This window comes from Neomonachus schauinslandi, chromosome 6 (genome assembly GCF_002201575.2).
Source record: "Neomonachus schauinslandi chromosome 6, ASM220157v2, whole genome shotgun sequence".
NCBI lineage: Eukaryota > Metazoa > Chordata > Mammalia > Carnivora > Phocidae > Neomonachus > Neomonachus schauinslandi.
In genome coordinates, this window is record NC_058408.1 from 23,642,417 (window position 1) to 23,660,133 (window position 17,717).

The 17,717-nt window shown below is 37.2% G+C and overlaps 1 protein-coding gene across 3 annotated transcripts in view; it reads right to left on the minus strand.

Moving 5' to 3' along the window:
• KCNT2 (potassium sodium-activated channel subfamily T member 2) overlaps positions 1-17,717 on the minus strand; it is a 377,441-nt gene that overhangs the window by 245,880 nt on the left and 113,844 nt on the right. For all 3 annotated transcript variants that reach the window (XM_021686661.1, XM_021686660.1, XM_021686659.1), the window contains exon 4: positions 1,866-1,914. In XM_021686661.1, the coding sequence (XP_021542336.1) occupies positions 1,866-1,914 (49 nt within the window). The remainder of the gene's footprint in view (positions 1-1,865; positions 1,915-17,717) is intronic.

Below are 17,717 nucleotides of genomic sequence, written 5' to 3' on the forward strand. Positions count from 1 at the left end.
ATTTTATTTGAATGGACTTCATAACCAATTCCTCTTTCACAGCTGGAAGAGCATGTCCTAGACAAGCTTCCACTTTCTCTACATTTGCTAATATATATACAATTTCTGCTGCTGAACTACCAAAAAGCTATGATTGCAACAGAAAAGGTAACTAGAAAAAATATCTAAATTATTTTGTATTAAGTACTCTCAGCACTTTGGGGTAGGTGAATAGAAGCAAAATAAGCAAGCATAAACAAGAAATGACTCTATAGATAACAAATATATTTGTTTACAGATTTTGAGACTTAAGACAATCTGCATAAGAAAGGCAGATACCCTGGAATTTTAAATTTTAACTCCTGTTGGAATGAAAACTTTGACTCAAGTGAATATTAAAACAGAAGGACAATAAAGAAGCATATGAATGCATGGCAATATAATTAAAATATGTTCAGAAGTACATATGGAAGCCAGGCATTGTTCTGATATAAAATGCACACCTCTTAGATGTTCTCCACAAGTCATTTAAATCATAATCATTCATGCTTTTTTTCTATAAGTAGGGTTAGAGGGTCTCTAGAACATTTGTAGCATGGATTACTCAAAATCCTAATTGAAAATGAACATTATTATTATTGTAAAATATCATTATCAGATAAAACCAATTTGAATAGATCAAAATGTATTTCAAGGCGATATATGACTATTCTTAAAAATATTAACTTACTTTAAATGTGTATCTCACTGAAAAATAATATAGGAATCAAGCTAGAGATTAAAAGACTGCATTTTTTGTGAACACTTAAATATTTGACAGGGTATTTGTAATTAACAACATTGCAATGCAAATCAGTATAAAAAAATTAAATGCAACTTGACTTCAAAAAAGTATGAAATATCCAGACATAGTAAAAACTTGATTTCATTGTTATGATTACAATGCATACATAATTAAAATAATCCATTATAACATTTAAAATGTACAGACTTCACAATCCTCATGACTTTAAAAAACAAACCAAACACTTGATTTTAAAGTATTTTAAAGGCTGTTTATAAACAGTCAGTTTTAGAGTCTTTCCATTACTTCCATGATTCAACTGTCTTCCAAGCAGTAACTTTTGACCTTTTTATCTTAGTGACTGTATTCTTTAAATAACTTACTTTTGAAAAATAACAAAATAAAAAGTATCTGTAAGAGAGAGACAGGAGTAGAGATAGGAACATGTAAAAAGTTTGCTGGGCATAAAATTCAACAGAAAAAGGAGCAAAGAAGAGGTATAGAGGACCCTAGGGAACACCCCAACAATATAATTCAGACATGTTCCCTCTCATATTTTCTTACTCTTTCCTCAGGACTCCTTTTATGCCAGAACATACTTTTTGTTTTATTTACAAAATTATCTGTTTAGGGACCAAGCTCTTGCTCTTGGTAATATGAGCCATTCATTCACTTGTTTAATGCATTTAATAATTATTTATTGAGATTCTACCATGTTCCAGACACTGCAGATATAGTAAAAGAGCAAACATGGTTATGGGCTTTTGATTAATTTTTCAAGGATTACATAAGATGAATACCTAGAGTCATTTGGGGAACTTGTGGTGCCTTAACACACTGGTTTACTCTTTTTTTCTCCACACCCTCAAAAGCTTTCTGAAGTCTAATCCTGATCAGAAGGAAATTCTCAAAAAGTAGAATGCAGGGCTCAGGCAAACATGAAGATAGGGGGAAAAAAAACAGTTGTCTAAGACATGCATCAAGATTAATAAGCAATAAAACAAACTCATTTTTAATATCAACAGTTTTCTCTCCAATAGTACTCATCTATGAAATAAGAATAAATCCAGAAATAGAGGGGTAAAACAAAATTGTACATAACCTGTAAGCCCCATAAAGGTAGACTTCTGTTCACCCAAAAGATATGAGACCTATAAAAAAAAATATTAGTTTTTAAAAACATGAAAAAAGCATTCATTTTAAAATTTCAACTGAAGTTGGAAATATTTAAATAATGCTGCATTAAAAGGCAATAAAATATCAAAATTGAAATTAGAAAAGCTTTATATTGTTTCAGTTTTCTTTTTGATAATATCCACTTCTATTCCAGGAATAGAAAATGGTTTATTTCTAAACCTTTTCTAATTTTGTTTTTATTCTCATGTTAATAAGGAAAGAAAAGATAATGGGCCCTTATCTAAAGAGTGATTATGGCAAGACAGAAAAACCTCAAACCATTTACATGTCAATTCTCCACTGAAAAGTCACTTAAAGGTCTTCCATAAACTCAAAGATTTCATTATTTTTAACACTGCTAATATTTTGGCAATACAAAGTCAACAGTATAAATAGAATAAAGTGAGTAACTCATAGAGCACATTAATATTTCAGATTCAGGTTTGTATAAAACATTATACTACCAAGAAAATCCATACTAAGGTTAGCATAAAACATTATGCAGAACAGAGTGACTGTCCTTAAATATCTCCTAAAAATCATATCATCCCTGATGTTAAAAATTATTTCTACTCTGCAAAAAAACACCATACACTTCTAATGTAGCTACTAGTTATAATTTTTTTTAAATACGCTCCACGCCCAACATAAAGTTGAACCTACTACCCCAAGATTAAGTCACATGCTCTCCTGACTAAGCCAGCCAGGTGCCCCCACTAGTTATAATTTTTAATTCTTTATACCCTACCATTGTCTACATTATTTTGCATACAGCTGATTCAAATGAGAGATCATTCACAGCAATATAATCTACTCATGAAACAATGAGAATAGTTACATTATGCTGCCCAAAAATTGCAAATAAAAAAAATAACAGGACAGAACAAAGCCTAGTCGCTCCTTATAGTTATGAAGTATTAGAGGAGTCCCATAAAATATCAAGTGTATTTTTAAATCTTTAAGTTATTTCTTTTTGGTAATATGTTAAATAATAATAAAGAGCAATAAACTTTCTAAAATTCTAGTTTTAAAAAAATCGTAAACTTTAAAATAATACTCAAAGAAACTACCTACTATCTTAAACTGAAGTACTGTATAATTCCAGAATGTCACATCTACCTGGACAACTGATCTCTTCAATTGCTCCAAACCAAACCTATGACCTTTCTCTCAAAAACTGGTCCTCTCCATTTTGCACCTCTCACCAAATGGCACCAAATTCCACCGTGTCTGGTTACCCAAAAACTTAGGCATCATCGTAGATTCTTTCCTCTCCTGTATTTGCAAATATTTAATACATTAGTCATCAAACCTTTTCAATTCTTCCCACCAAATATCTGTAGAATGCATCTACCTCTCTTCATCTCTACTACCACAACCACCTCAACTAAACTACCATTTTTTGCAAATGGGATCCTTGCAAAAGCCTACCAACTAGGAACCTAAACTTCTTTTTGCCTTCTACATTTTTCCCCCAAATTACAACTACACAGATGCCTTCTAAATGTGATTTAGATCACATCACCCCACTGTGTATTGGCACTACACTTCTGTTAGAATAAAGACCAAAAACTCTTAAATGGCATTATTAAACTTACTCAATTGTGACATGATCCTTCCTATCTCTGCCTTTTCTACATGATCTCTTCCCTTATCATAGAGCTCTCAGCTCAACTCTCAGGGAAACCTTCCTTGAAGCAGCCACTTGATCAATGTAGTCAACTAATCTCTTAGGCAATGTCACTCACCACACCTCTTCTGCCATCTATGTTGGTTGTAACTTTACATTTATTTGCATATGTATTTCTTTAATAGTTATCTTCTCATTAAACTGCAAGTTTTCCTAAGATGAAACAGTATGTCTATTTTACTCACCATTACAGTCCCAATGTCTTTATGAGTACACACCTATAGTGAGTTAGGCATTCAATATAAACAAATGGATGGTGCCATAAAGGCAAAAATATGGCCTATGAGTTCAGCAACACTGTCCTTTCCAAAACACATCTCTTATATTCTCAGCAACAAGATAGGTAAGAATGAAGAGGGATATGGACATTTTTCATAGATAAAGATGATGTGCTATAAAAACTACTAAATAATTAAGTAAATAGCAATCTCTGAAAAATTATAAAATAAATTGTGAATCAGAAGTTTAAGAGCATTTTTTCAAAGAGAAATTAATACTTAATATAGAGGTACTAAAGCTAGTTATCAAACAAACAGCATTTTCTTTGGACTGGGATGTTATTTTATTTTGATAGGTCTTAAAATACTATAGGTATTTAAATTTAAATAAGACTTTGAAGAAAAGCCTTTTCTTAGACAAGGCCATGTCATGTGAAATAGGCTTCATAATCCTTAAAAAACATTTCTGCATGGGGCACCTGGGTGGCTCAGTCATTAAGCATCTGCCTTAGGCTCAGGTCATGATCCCAGGGTCCTGGGATCGAGCCCCAGGTCCGGCTCCCTGCTCAGAGGGAAGCCTGCTTCTCCCTCTCCCACTCCCCCTGCTGTGTCTCTCTCGCTGTGTCTCTCTCTGTCAAATAAATAAAAAAAAATCTTTTAAAAAACATTTCTGCAAAACTCTAATATATAAATTGCATGTGTGAAGTGAGGTCTCCAACAGAAAGTCATCTTTTCCACCAAACTGGATAAATATATAGAAGAATAACGTATCAATTCTAGTAAAAAGCTAGTGCCCCAACTCTTCTTCATAAAATGAACTTATCATGAAAAAAGAATGTAGGATCTGATCTGCACATTTCTAGATCTCTAGATCATCTCCAAAACAAAGAAGAGAGAAAACAAACTGGCAACCAGACCATAATTCCAAATGCAGCTTCAAGCCCACTGACAAAAATGCATTACAAGGAAAGAATATCTATACAGGAATCTTTACTGTTGCAGGAAAGGAAGTGGAAGAGAATTAAAGTAGCCTCATGATCAACAACAGAAAAAAACATGAAAATGATAAAAGTCATCGAAAAGATGATGCTTAGAATATTGACCTAACTACATCAGTATGAGCATGTTATGTATACGTATTTACACAGAGAGAATTTACAAAAGATTGGTCATCAAAGTACTGTAGGTACTTATTTCCAGACGTTGATATGTTAGGCAATTTTTACTTCCTTTCCTTGCCATAGATATTTATATAGTAATAATCATGAACTAACTATAAAATCCTGGAAAATAAAATAAGTTTCACTTTTGTTCATTATAAAAATAAAACAACAAAAGCAAACATAAAAACAAAATGTATGGGATTTGGTTTTTCAGACTGAACTAGGTTTATAGATAAAATCCACTCTTGAAGCATCATTATGAAAACTGGAAGAACCATATCAAACCATGGAAGTTATGGCAAAAATTAAATATAGGAAGTCGGTGACCTGTAGCCTCAGCCACTTTTCACAGCATGCTTATTTATGGCTTCTCCAAAAGGTAAGAACATAGCTGCTAAAAAATATCAGAGAAGCTTTAGCAGCTGAGGCAGAAGTCCAGGGGTGAATATGTTAACCAGAAGAATAAAGCATTTGTTAAATACATGAACGTCATGGGGTAAATATGTGAGGCATAATTTATATGAAAGGACCTTTGACTCACAAACTCAAGATGAACACTGATAGTTCTCCAAGAAAACAACTGCAGCTCATATTCTATTAACAAAAGTAAAATACCCCAAACCAGGGTGGAAATGATAAAACTCTCCTAACCATAACAAATACTGAGAACTGAGTACTAGGTATGGTACTAGGCCCACATCTCAAAGACATATAAAATTTAGTGTGTGTCCAAAACCAAGGAGACCACAATACTGATGCATAGTAGAGTCTTGACAATATATTAGGAAGATTTTTTAATAACTGATTCCTTTCAAAACACTAGATATACTTCGTACCAGGTTAGACAGCCAGCTGTGAGGAGTATTGCAGGGAAGACTAAATCCTACTCTCTAAGAGACTGGACTTTAAGAGTCTTTCCATCCCATGTGCACTGGCTGAAGCTTTCTATCAACACTCCTCTCCCCTCTCCATGGTATAGAGTTGAGTGCAGAAAGGCACTCTTCAGCTAAAGGCTACATTTCTCAGCCTTTGTGTGAAAGTATGGTGATATGACTGATTCTCACATGAGATCTGAGAATAAAATGCGAGTAAAAGTGATGCTTGTCATTTGTTGCCAGTAATTTCAAGTATATATATACCTTCTCCATGCTCTGTTTACCATTCCCAAAGCTGTTTGCAGAGGATGTTTAGGTCTTAGACAGCACATAGACACAAAATAGAAGTGGTTTTCATACATAATAGTGTACTTCCATGTTACAGAGTATGTGCATGCATGTGTGTGTGAATCACCCAAACACAGAAAAGATCTATAGTAAGAACACACCAGCATTAGACTCCAGTAAACAAAAAAATTCTTTTGAATTTTTGATATTATATGTTAAAGCACTTGGTGCTACTTTAATCTATACTGTAGCCAATATACATGAGAAAAGAAAAGGTCTATGTTGTAACATTCCTTCCAATTGGTCATCAAATATTAAAAAGATATTGTGGGGGTGCCTGTGTGGCTCAGTCAGTTAAGTGTCTGACTTGCATTCAGGTCATAATCTCAGGATCCCAGGGTCAGTGGAACCCCAGGTCCACTAGGCTCTATGCTCAGCGGGGATTCTGTTTCTCCCTCTCCCTCTCCCCCTCCCCTCACTTGTATGCACATGCTCTCTCTCTCTTTCTCAAATAAATAAATAAATAAAATCTTTAAAAATATATATAGTAAAAGATTTCTCCTTTTGATAACTATTACCCTAAAGAAGAAATAATCTTTAAAATGTGAACGTCACCTGAACATTTGTTGCTCTATTAGGCACTGATTTTCAATGTAAATTCAAATACCATACAATATAAGCACATTCATGTGCTTCTTACCTTGTCCCTATCACTTGATGTTAAAAACTAATAATCACTTCCACAGTTTTTAAAGTGCAAGGAGATACATTCGTTTTGACACACAGTGAAGAACTGTAAGCACCAGCAGGCAATGAGTCAATGCTGATGGCTCATCTCTCAGTGAAATTCATAAGCAACATGCCAGAGGTATGTTTCCTTTGCTAATGCCTTTAAATCATTTACTACAAACCGTGTACATGTATTTACACAGAGAGAATTTACAAAAGATTGATCATCAAAGTACTGTAGGTACTTATTTCCAGATGTTGATATTTTAGGCAATTTTTACTTCCTTTCCTTGCCACAGGTATTTATATAGTAATATATAGTAATAATCACAAGCCAAGCGTTTGTCATTTGTGCAATTTTATACATTAACAATAATATTTTTTTTCATATCCTCAGTTTGTCCATACTTGCAACATTTTCCTATCAGTTTTGACTCTAAAGGGGCTTAAAAATAAAGCAAAGCAGCACAAACTATCCACAGCTTTATTATGTCAGAAGCTCTAATTAAATAAATCTCTTTGCTGAATTAGCTTCATTATTTTAAAATAGAGCCTGTGCCCATAAAGGCCACTTCTGTTTTTCATTAACCAATACTGCATTGACTATGGGAACTGAACAGAACATTGTATTCAAAATGGAGCCACAAGTTACGTTGTTATGTTTTTTAATTGCAGTAATCTGGTTTGTAAATTTATATCCTCTATAATTATGGCTAAGTATTCTCCGTAATATGACATAGAAGTTAATTGTAGGAAACTTTGTTCCCTTAATGTTTTTCAAATAATATAATTTTACTCTGCCATCATCCCCCAACACCCCTTCACCCTTAGAGAAATTCTATCATGTCTCATTTTATGATTTTCAGGTCTCTCTAATGTACATTTTATTTATAAATCACCAAGTTTTAATAACTATTCTGGTATGTGTTTAGAAAGAAGTGCAGCATGAACCATTTTTAATAATACATAGAAAAATGTAATAAATGTAATATGCACTAGCATCTCTAGCCAGTGGTCTTCAATCATCTTGATTGTGCAACACCATCAATAAAACTGTTGAACATAATTTCATTAACTCAACAACATTCACTGACCCACGAAGTCCTACACTAAGTATGAGAGCTACAGAGGCAAATGGAACATGGTCCTTGCCTTCCATAAGCGTATAGGGAGAACAGAGAAGTAAATAGTAAAATCAAGGGCAATGAGTTAAGTGTTGGGACAGAAGTATGCAGGGGAGGTTCAGAGAATCCCCAGAGGCCACTCCTAACTCAGAAATTAGGCTATAATCATGATGTCAGGTAAGAATTTCAGATAAGGAATTATACAAGAAATTGTTACCCTGAAGGTCCAGAAGTCCTGAGGCAAGTTAAAAAGGAGTAGGGAGTGAGGAACAAGAATGGAAAACAGAAATCAAGAAGACAGAGCAGAATATCCCAAGGGCCAGAGACAATGGAGAGCAGAATATGTATAAGTGGCTTCAGGTAGGTCAGAATGGCTGGATGGCAGGTTGGTGAGGTAAAATAAGCACAAGTCAGATTATAAAGGACCTTCATTTATTCAGTTATTCGCTCGCTCATTTAATAAATAAGTACTGAGCATCGAATTTGTGCCAGGTTCTGAGAATTCAGATAACAAGCTATGCCCTCATGGGATAGCCACTGCAAACCCCATGGAATATACAGAAAACAAAACAAACAAGTAAACTATGTACAATACACAAAAGAGATAAAAGCAATGGAGAAAAGTTAAAAGGGAAAAGAAAAAAGAAAAAAGTATTTGAAGGAGTCTTGTGAGGAGAATACAATTTTAAGCAGGATATTTAGGTAAAGCTTCACTGAAAATACAATTTTGAGTAAGATCTGAGGAAGTGTGCCTTATGTTATCTGATGGAAGAGAATTCCAGACAGAGGGAACAGCAGGTATGAAGGCCCTGAGCCAGGATTGTGGCTGGTATATTCCAGAAACAGAGAAGAGGCCAATGTGGCTGGAGCAAAATGGGTGGTGGATGAAGAGGAGGAGGTGAAGTTACAGAGAAACAGGAATTCTCACAGCCATGGTAAGCAGTACAGCATTTCAAGCACAGCTGTGTAAAGATCTGACTTAGACTTTAAAGGAATACTGGCTGCTATATTAAGAATAAACCAAAGGGGAGCAAAGGCAGAATTAGCAGGACTAATTAGAATGGCTACTGCAGTACCCAGGTGACAGAAGGTGGCTTGTGCCAGGATGGCAGCACTGAGAAGTGGTTGTATGCTGGATGTATTTTCAAAGTAGAAATGACAGAATTTTCTAAGGGGTTTGCATATGCTGCAGAGTGTGAGACCAAAAGAGAAGTTAAGAATAACTCTAAAGCATTTGGCCTGAGCAACTGTTAGGTTGGAATTTGGTTCAGCTGAAATGTGGAAAGCTGAGAGTAGAGCAGGGTTGGGGGAAGGACAGAGTTGTCACATGTTGAGATGTGGAAGAGCACAGAAGAAGCAGACCAGAACATGGCAAGTTTGAAATGCCTATTAAACATCCAAGTAGAAAGGATGAATATGCAGTTCAAATGGGGGAAATGGGAAGGTGCTGGCTTCCTGTAGTCAGTGATTTAAACAGGGATGAAAGGCATAAAAAGATTAGAGCTGGGGTGCCTGGGTGGCTTACTTGGTTAAGCAGCTGACTCTTGGTTTTGGCTCAGGTCATGATCTCGGGGTCCTGGGATCCCCACGTCTGGCTCCGCACTCAGAAAGGAGTCTGCTGGAGATTCTCTCTCTCCCTCTCCCTCTGCCCCTCCTGCTGCTTGTGCTCTCTCTCTCTTTCAAATAAGTATATAAATAAATCTTTAAAAAAAAAAGATAAGTGCTGAAGGCCTCAAAGCAAAGGGCAAATATGAAAAAATTTCTGCTTCTCTGTATGTAAGGTAGGAATAATAAGATTAAGTGTATGCTGAAGGAAATAACATAAATAAAACAACTAGTCCAATGCCAGAAAATAGCAAGAATTTCAAAATATACAACCTTCCACAGGCTGAAAATTCCCTGAGGGTAGTGAGTGTTCCTTTTCTTAGCTATACCTCGACTCATAGCAATATAAATACAGGCTAAGTATTCAATAAAGATATAGCAAAATAGACATAATTATATTTCATTAAATGAATTAAAATTTTATAAAGAATTATCACATAAATTATTACATGATAAAGTTTCACTTGATAATCTTTAACCCTTTAATATATAGAGAATAATTTTCTGTCTAAACAAGCTGAGGAGTAACCAATTCATTTAAATGCATATTATACTATCACTCTCCATTTTACTTTGATCTTTTTTATTTCTTAATTTTCTTAGAGCAACTCCACATGCAAAAATAACTACAAAAGTTAGCCATCAAATTTGTCTTGTACTTTGAAAATTATTTTAAATTTAGTAGGCTAGACAGGAACCCAAAATGGTGATGAATTAGAAATTATTACATAGCAAGTTCCCTTACCTACTACTTCCACCAAAGGATAGATCCTAAAAGGGTACGTGTATAAATGAACAGAAATGCAATTTAATAAAAGCAACATGATAATGAATGTAAAAATAGGTTAAAATAAGTCAGTACGTCATTTAACTCAAATAAGATAAAGAGCTACACAAGCTAAATCTGAGACTTAAGATAGTCATGCATCCCAATAAATGCTGGAGTGTTTCAAGAGTTACAACTAGATTTTTGTTGTTCTTGTCATTGTTTTGTTTTAGGTTTTGATTTTTGGTTATTTTTAGATTCCACATATCATTTTCTAACTTATTTCACTTAGCATAATGCCCTCAAGGAATCCTTAAAAAAAAAAAAAAAGGTAACATCCAGTGAAACTGGAAATACTTATAAAGCTGGTATACAAAAGAGTATACCTTTTTGGTGTATATGTAAATCAAGAACAGAAAGGTATGTGGGTCTTTAGAGAGATTAACCCCATATTAAACAATTACTTAGAGTACTTTGGTTGGCAATAAAAATGATATGGGTTGGTGTCCAGTATTAGCATTAGATAAGTAGATAAGAAAAGAAGAAATGTTTATTTTTTACTGGAGTGCTATTTTTTTAAGCATATTTATTTATTTAAGCAATCTATACCCAGCATGGGGCTCAAACTCATGACCCTGAGATCAACAGTTGCATGCTCTTCTGACTTAGCCAGCCAGAAACCACAAGAAGAGATGTTTAAAAAAAGAACTTACAAGGATTATGTTCATTTATTAACTGAAAGCCAGATCAATTTAATTGTGACAAACCCCTAAAACATCCTTAAGAAAGTGAATTCCATAGACCATCCTTTAAAATTATAATACAAAGGGAAGGAGTCAAGATGGTGGAGAAGTAGAAGAACCCTGAGCTTTCCTCTTCCCTTGAACACAGCTGTATTGAGGTCAGATCATTTGGAACACCCAGGAAATCCATCTGGGAACTGGGAGAAGTTGGTCACAGTTGGAGACACAACTGGTCACAGTTGGAGAGAGACAGCATGCCAGGTGCCAGGTGCGTGGAAGTGAATTGGATGAGAGAAAAACTGCAGTGCCACAAAGGGAAGGAACCCTTTCTTCAGAGAGAGAAAAGGGAAAGAAAGAGAGAGGGATTGAGAGTGCAACCTTGAGTTTGCACAAGACGAAAACTTCTCTGGACCATGGATTGGGAGCGGGGGTACTGAGTGTCACAGTAGAGGAGAGGGGGTAGGTCCCCACAATGCCAGGTCCTTTAAGATTTGGAGTCTTGAATCCCAGCCGTGAACCAAAGATAAAATGCAGGGGAGCTGTAGGACCAGGCACAGACCTCACTATTCTGTGAGGGCTTCCTAAACAGCAGGGAGTGTGGGATCCCCTGTCTGGGATGAGAGAATGTCGTGGAACCATTTTCCCCATCGCCACCAACATGTGGAACTTCAGAGAGCAACACAGTGGCCCGCAGTGGAGGCGGGATATGCTTACACCAAACCCTGCCCCCCTGTGCCTGGCAAGTGCATATTTCCTGGGGTAGGTCTGACTCTGAGCCAGTGCAGCAGGCGTCTCCCCCAGAATACCACCCACCACAGGCAGCACCCCACATGCACCAAGTTTACTGATCACTCTGCAGTTTCTGCTGGAAATAGGACCAGGCTTTGTTTTTTTTTTTTTCCCCCTTTGGAATCAGGCTTATAGTTTTCTGTTTGTTTGTTTGTTGATTTTTCATTTCCTTTTCTCTCTCTTTTTTTTTTGATCAGGCATTGTTTTTCTTTTTTTCTTTTTTCCAGACTTATGTTAACAAGCAAATCAAAGCACATCTATTTAAAGGTCCAATCACTCCCCGATGCAAGCAAGGAGAAACTCTATAGAGGACTGACCAGTGCGAAAGAGCAGACAAACTGCAATAGCAGAGTGCACATGCACATGCATACACCAGAAACACTTCCTAAAGTGCCAGGCCCTGGAGAGTGCATGACCCCTTTTTAATGTAGCATTACTCTCAGGTGCAGGACACATAACAAGCTTTCAAAACACACAAAAGACAGAAACTTAGACCAAATGACAAGATGGAGAAATTTTCCCCAAAAGAAAGGTCAAGAAGAAATCATAGCCAGGTACTTGCTAAAAACAGATATATGCAATATATCTGAACAAGAATTTAGACCAACAGTCATAAACTACTAGCTGGGCTTGAAAAAAAAGCATAGAGGATACCAGAGAAATCCTTGATGCAGAGATAATAGACCTAAAAACTAGTCAGGCTGAAATAAAAAGTGCTATTAACTGAAATGCAGAACCGACTGAATATAATCACAATGAGGATGGAAGAAGCAGTGGAGAGAATAGGTGATACAGAAGATAAAACTAGGGAAAATAATGAAGCTGAAAAGAAGAAGGAAAGAAAACTACTAGATCATGAAGGTAGATTTAGGGAACTCAGAGATTCCATTAAGTAAAATGGTATCCATATCACAGGAGCTCCAGAAGAAGAAGAGCAGAAAAAGGGGGCAGAAGATTTACTTGAACAAATTTTACCTGAGGATTTCTGTAATCTGGGGAAGGAAACAGGCATTCAAGTCCAAGACACACAGAGAACTCTCCTCAAAATAACAAAAACAGGTCAACACTGCGACATATCATAGTGAAACTTGCAAAATACAAAGATAAAGAGAGAATTCTGAAAGCAGACAGGGACAAAGGTCCTTATCCTACAAGGGAAGACACATAAGGTTAGCAGTAGACCTTGAAGGCCAGAATACTTTATCCAGCAAGGCCATCATTCAGAATAGAAGGAGAGATAAAGAGTTTCCAAGACAAGGTTTTTGAAAGATGGCGGAGGAGTAGGGGACCCTATTTCAACTGGTCCCCGGAATTGAGCTGGATATCTACAAGACTACTCTGGGCACCCACGAAACCAGCCTGAGATGTAAGAAGATCTGGACCTCTACAAATGGAATATCGCAGGCGGCTGGTTTTGAGGTACGAAGCAGGGACCCGTGATTCCGTGGGCAGATATAGGAGTACAAACGGCAGCAGGAGGGTGTCTGACCGTGGGGATCATACACCACCAGTGAGTGACAGCCTTGCATGCTGCAGACGGGGCACAGACTAGTAGACTGGTAGCAGCGGGGAAAGGACTTCAGGGCAGCCCTCCAGGGCGGGAACCCGCAGCGGCAGGGTCGCACCTGAACCGCAGCCCACCCAGACGGAAACCTGGAGCAGCGGGGTCACGCATGCAAACTGGGAGCGACTGGCAGTTTTAGAAGCACAAAGGGCAGAGAGGTGCCCAGACCTGGAGGCAGGACTGAGAGCACTGTGGAGGGGCGCACAACCCAGGACGCTGTAGTTAATAGCAGCACGGACAGAAATGGAGACAGTGTGGCCTGGAGAGCTCACTGAAGAATACATTGCGATCTCTCTGCTCTGAGGCAGAGGGTTGGAAATGGTCTTCTGCTCTGACTCATGGAAGAGACGCAGAAAGCTGCCAGAGAAAGCCGCCAGAGAACAAAAGCCCTCAAAACTGATTCTCACTGAGCCCACCTCCCGCCACAGGGGCGCAGGGCAACTCCGCCTGAAAACAGTTGCCTGAGTAACAGCACGGCAGGCCCCTCCCGCAGAAGACAGGCTGGGAAAACAAGAGGCCAGCAACCCTAAGGTCCCAAGAAAACAGGTGCATCTTGCTTGGGTTCTGGTCAATAATTTGGACTCTATACATTCCCTCAAACAGCCATCAACAGAATGACTAGGAGGAGCAGCCCCCAAAACAGAAAAGACTCAGAGATTATGACTTATGCTGCAGATTTACAAATGGATGCAGATATAACCAAGATGTCGAAGATGGAATTCAGGCTAGCAATTGTGAAGACAATGGCTAGAATGGAGAAATCAATTAATGGCGACATAGAGTCTCTAAGGGCAGAAATAAAAGGGGAATTGGCAGAACTTAAAAATGCTATCAATGAGATCCAATTCAATCTAGATAATCTAACAGGTAGGGTAACTGAGGCAGAAGAGAGAATAAGCGACCTGGAAGACAATATAATAGATAAAAAGGGAAAAGAGGAGGCCAGGGAAAAACAACTCAGAATCCATGAAAATAGAATCAGAGAAATAAGTGACACCATGAAGCATTCCAATGTCAGAATAATTGGAATCCCGGAGGGAGTGGAGAGAGAGAGAGGACTAGAAGATGTATTTGAGCAAATCATAGCTGAGAACTTCCCTAATCTAGAGAATGAAACAAACATTCACATCCTAGAGGAAGAGAGGACCCCTCCTAAGATCAAGGAAAACAGGCCAACACCCTGGCATGTAATAGTAAAACTTGCAAATCTTAGAACCAAGGAAACCATCTTAAGGGCAGTTAGGGGGAAGAGATTCCTTACGTACAGAGGGAGGAACATCAGAATAACGTCAGACCTATCCACAGAGACCTGGCAAGCCAGAAAGGCCTGACAAGACATATTCAGGGTACTAAATGAGAAGAACATGCAGCCAAGAATACTTTATCTGGCAAGGCTTTCATTTAGAATGGATGGAGAGATGCAGAACTTCCACGACCGGCAGAGACTGAAAGAATATGTGACCACTAAGCCGGCCCTGCAAGAAATATTAAGAGGGGTTCTATAAAAGGAGAAAGACCCCAAGAGTGATATAAAACAGAAATTTACAGGAACAATCTATAAAAACAATGTCTTCACAGGCAACATGATGACAATTAATTCATATCTTTCAATAATCACTCTCAACGTGAACGGCCTAAACACTCCCATAAAACGGCACAGGGTTGCAGATTGGATAAAAAGACAGGACCTATCCATATGTTCTCTACAAGAGACTCATTTTGAACCTAAAGATACATCCAGACTGAAGTGAAGGGATGGAGATCCATCTTCCATGCCAGCAGACCTCAAAAGAAAGCTGGGGTAGCAATTCTTCTATCAGACGAATTAGATTTTGAACTAAAGTCTGTAATAAGAGACACAGAAGGACACTATATCATTCTTAAAGGGTCTAGCCAATAAGAAGATCTAACAATTGTAAATATCTATGCCCTCAACATGGGAGCAGGCATCTATATAAGCCAACTGTTAACCAAAATAAAGAGTCATATTAATAAAAATACATTCATTGTAGGAGATCTCAATACTCCACTCTCAGCAATGGACAGATCATCTAAGCAGAAAATCAACAAGGAAACAAGAGCTTTGAATGATACATTGGACCAGATGAAACTCATAGATATTTACAGAACATTCCACCCTAAAACAACAGAATACTCATTCTTCTCGAGCACACATGGAACTTTCTCCAGAATAGACCATATACTGGGTCACAAATCAGGTCTCAACTGATACCAAAAGATTGAGATTATTCCCTGCATATTCTCAGACCACAATGCTCTAAAACTGGAACTCAATCACAAGAAAAAATTTGGCAGAAATTCAAACACTTGGAAGCTAAAGACCACTCTGCTCAAGAATGTTTGGGTCAACCAAGAAATCAAAGAACTTAAACAATTCATGGAAATCAATGAGAACGAAAACACATTGGTCCAAAACCTATGGGATACTGCAAAGGCGGTCCTAAGGGGGAAATACATAGCCATCAAAGCCTCACTCAAAAAAATAGAAAAATCCTGAATTCACCAACTAACTCTACACCTTAACAAACTAGAGAAAAAGCAACAAATGACACCTAAGCCACACATTAGAAGAGAAATCATTAAAATTAGAGCAGAAATCAATGAATTAGAAACCAGAAACACAGTAGATCAGATCAACGAAACTAGAAGTTGGTTCTTTGAAAGAAGTAATAAGATTGATAAACCACTGGCCAGACTTTTCCAAAAGAAAAGAGAAAGGACCCAACTTAATAAAATTATGAATGAAACGGGACAGATCACGACTAACACAAAGGAAATAGAAACAATTATTAGAAATTATTATCAACAACTATATGCCAATAAACTGAGCAATCTGGATGAAATGGAGGCCTTCCTGGAAACCTATAAGCTGCCAAGACTGAAACAGGAAGAAATTGACCTGAATAGGCCAATAACCAGTAATGAGATTGAAGCAGTGATCAAAAACCTCCCAAAAAACAAGAGTCCAGGGCCTGATGGATTCCCTGGGGAATTCTACCAAACATTCAAAGAGGAAATAATACCTATTCTACTGAAGCTGTTTCAAAAAAGAGAAACAGAAGGAAAACTTCCAAACTCATTCTATGAGTCCAGCATTACCTTAATCCCCAAACCAGGCAAAGACCTCATCAAAAAAGAGAATTTCAGACCGATATCCCTGATGAATATGGATTCCAAAATCCTCAACAAAATCCTAGCTAATAGGATCCAACAATACATTAAAAGGATCATCCACCATAACCAAGTGGGATTTATCCCCGGGATGCAAGGGTGGTTCAACATTCGCAAATCAATCGATGTGATAGAACACATTAATAAGAGGAGGGAGAAGAAGCATATGGTCCTCTCAATTGAAGCAGAAAAAGCATTTGACAAAATACAACATCCTTTCCTGATTAAAACTCTCCAGAGTATAGGGATAGAGGGAATATTCCTCAAGTTCATAAAATCCATCTATGAAAAACCCACAGCCAATATCATCCTCAATGGGGAAAAGATGAGAGCCTTTCCCTTAAGATCAGGAACATGTCAAAGATGCCCACTCTCACCACTATTGTTCAACATAGTACTAGAAGTCCTAGCAATAGCATCAGACAACAAAAAGAAATAAAAGGTATTCAAATTGGCAAAGAAGAAGTCAAACTGTCTCTTTTCACAGATGACATCATACTTTAGCTGGAAAACCCAAAAGACTCTACCCTCAAATTACTAGAACTCATACAGCAATTCAGTAATGTGGCAGGATACAAAATCAATGCACAGAAATCAGTTGCTTTCTTATACACTAACAATGTAACTGTAGAAAGAGAAATTAGAGAAACGATTCCATTTACAATAGCACCAAAAAACCATAAGATACCTTGGAATAAACCTAACCAAAGAGGTAAAGGATCTATACTCTAGGAACTACAAAACACTCATGAAAGAAATTGAAGAAGACACAAAAAGATGGAAAAATATTCCATGCTCATGGATCAGAAGAATAAACATTGTTAAATGTCTATGCTACCCAGAGCAATCTATACCTTCAATGCCATCCCGATCAAAATTCCAATGACATTTTTTAAAGTGCTGGAACAAACAATCCTAAAATTTGTATGGAATCAGAAAAGACCCTGAATCGCCAAGGAAATGTTGAAAAAGAGAAACAAAGCCGGGGGCATCACGTTGCCTGATTTCAAGCTATATTACAAAGCTGTGATC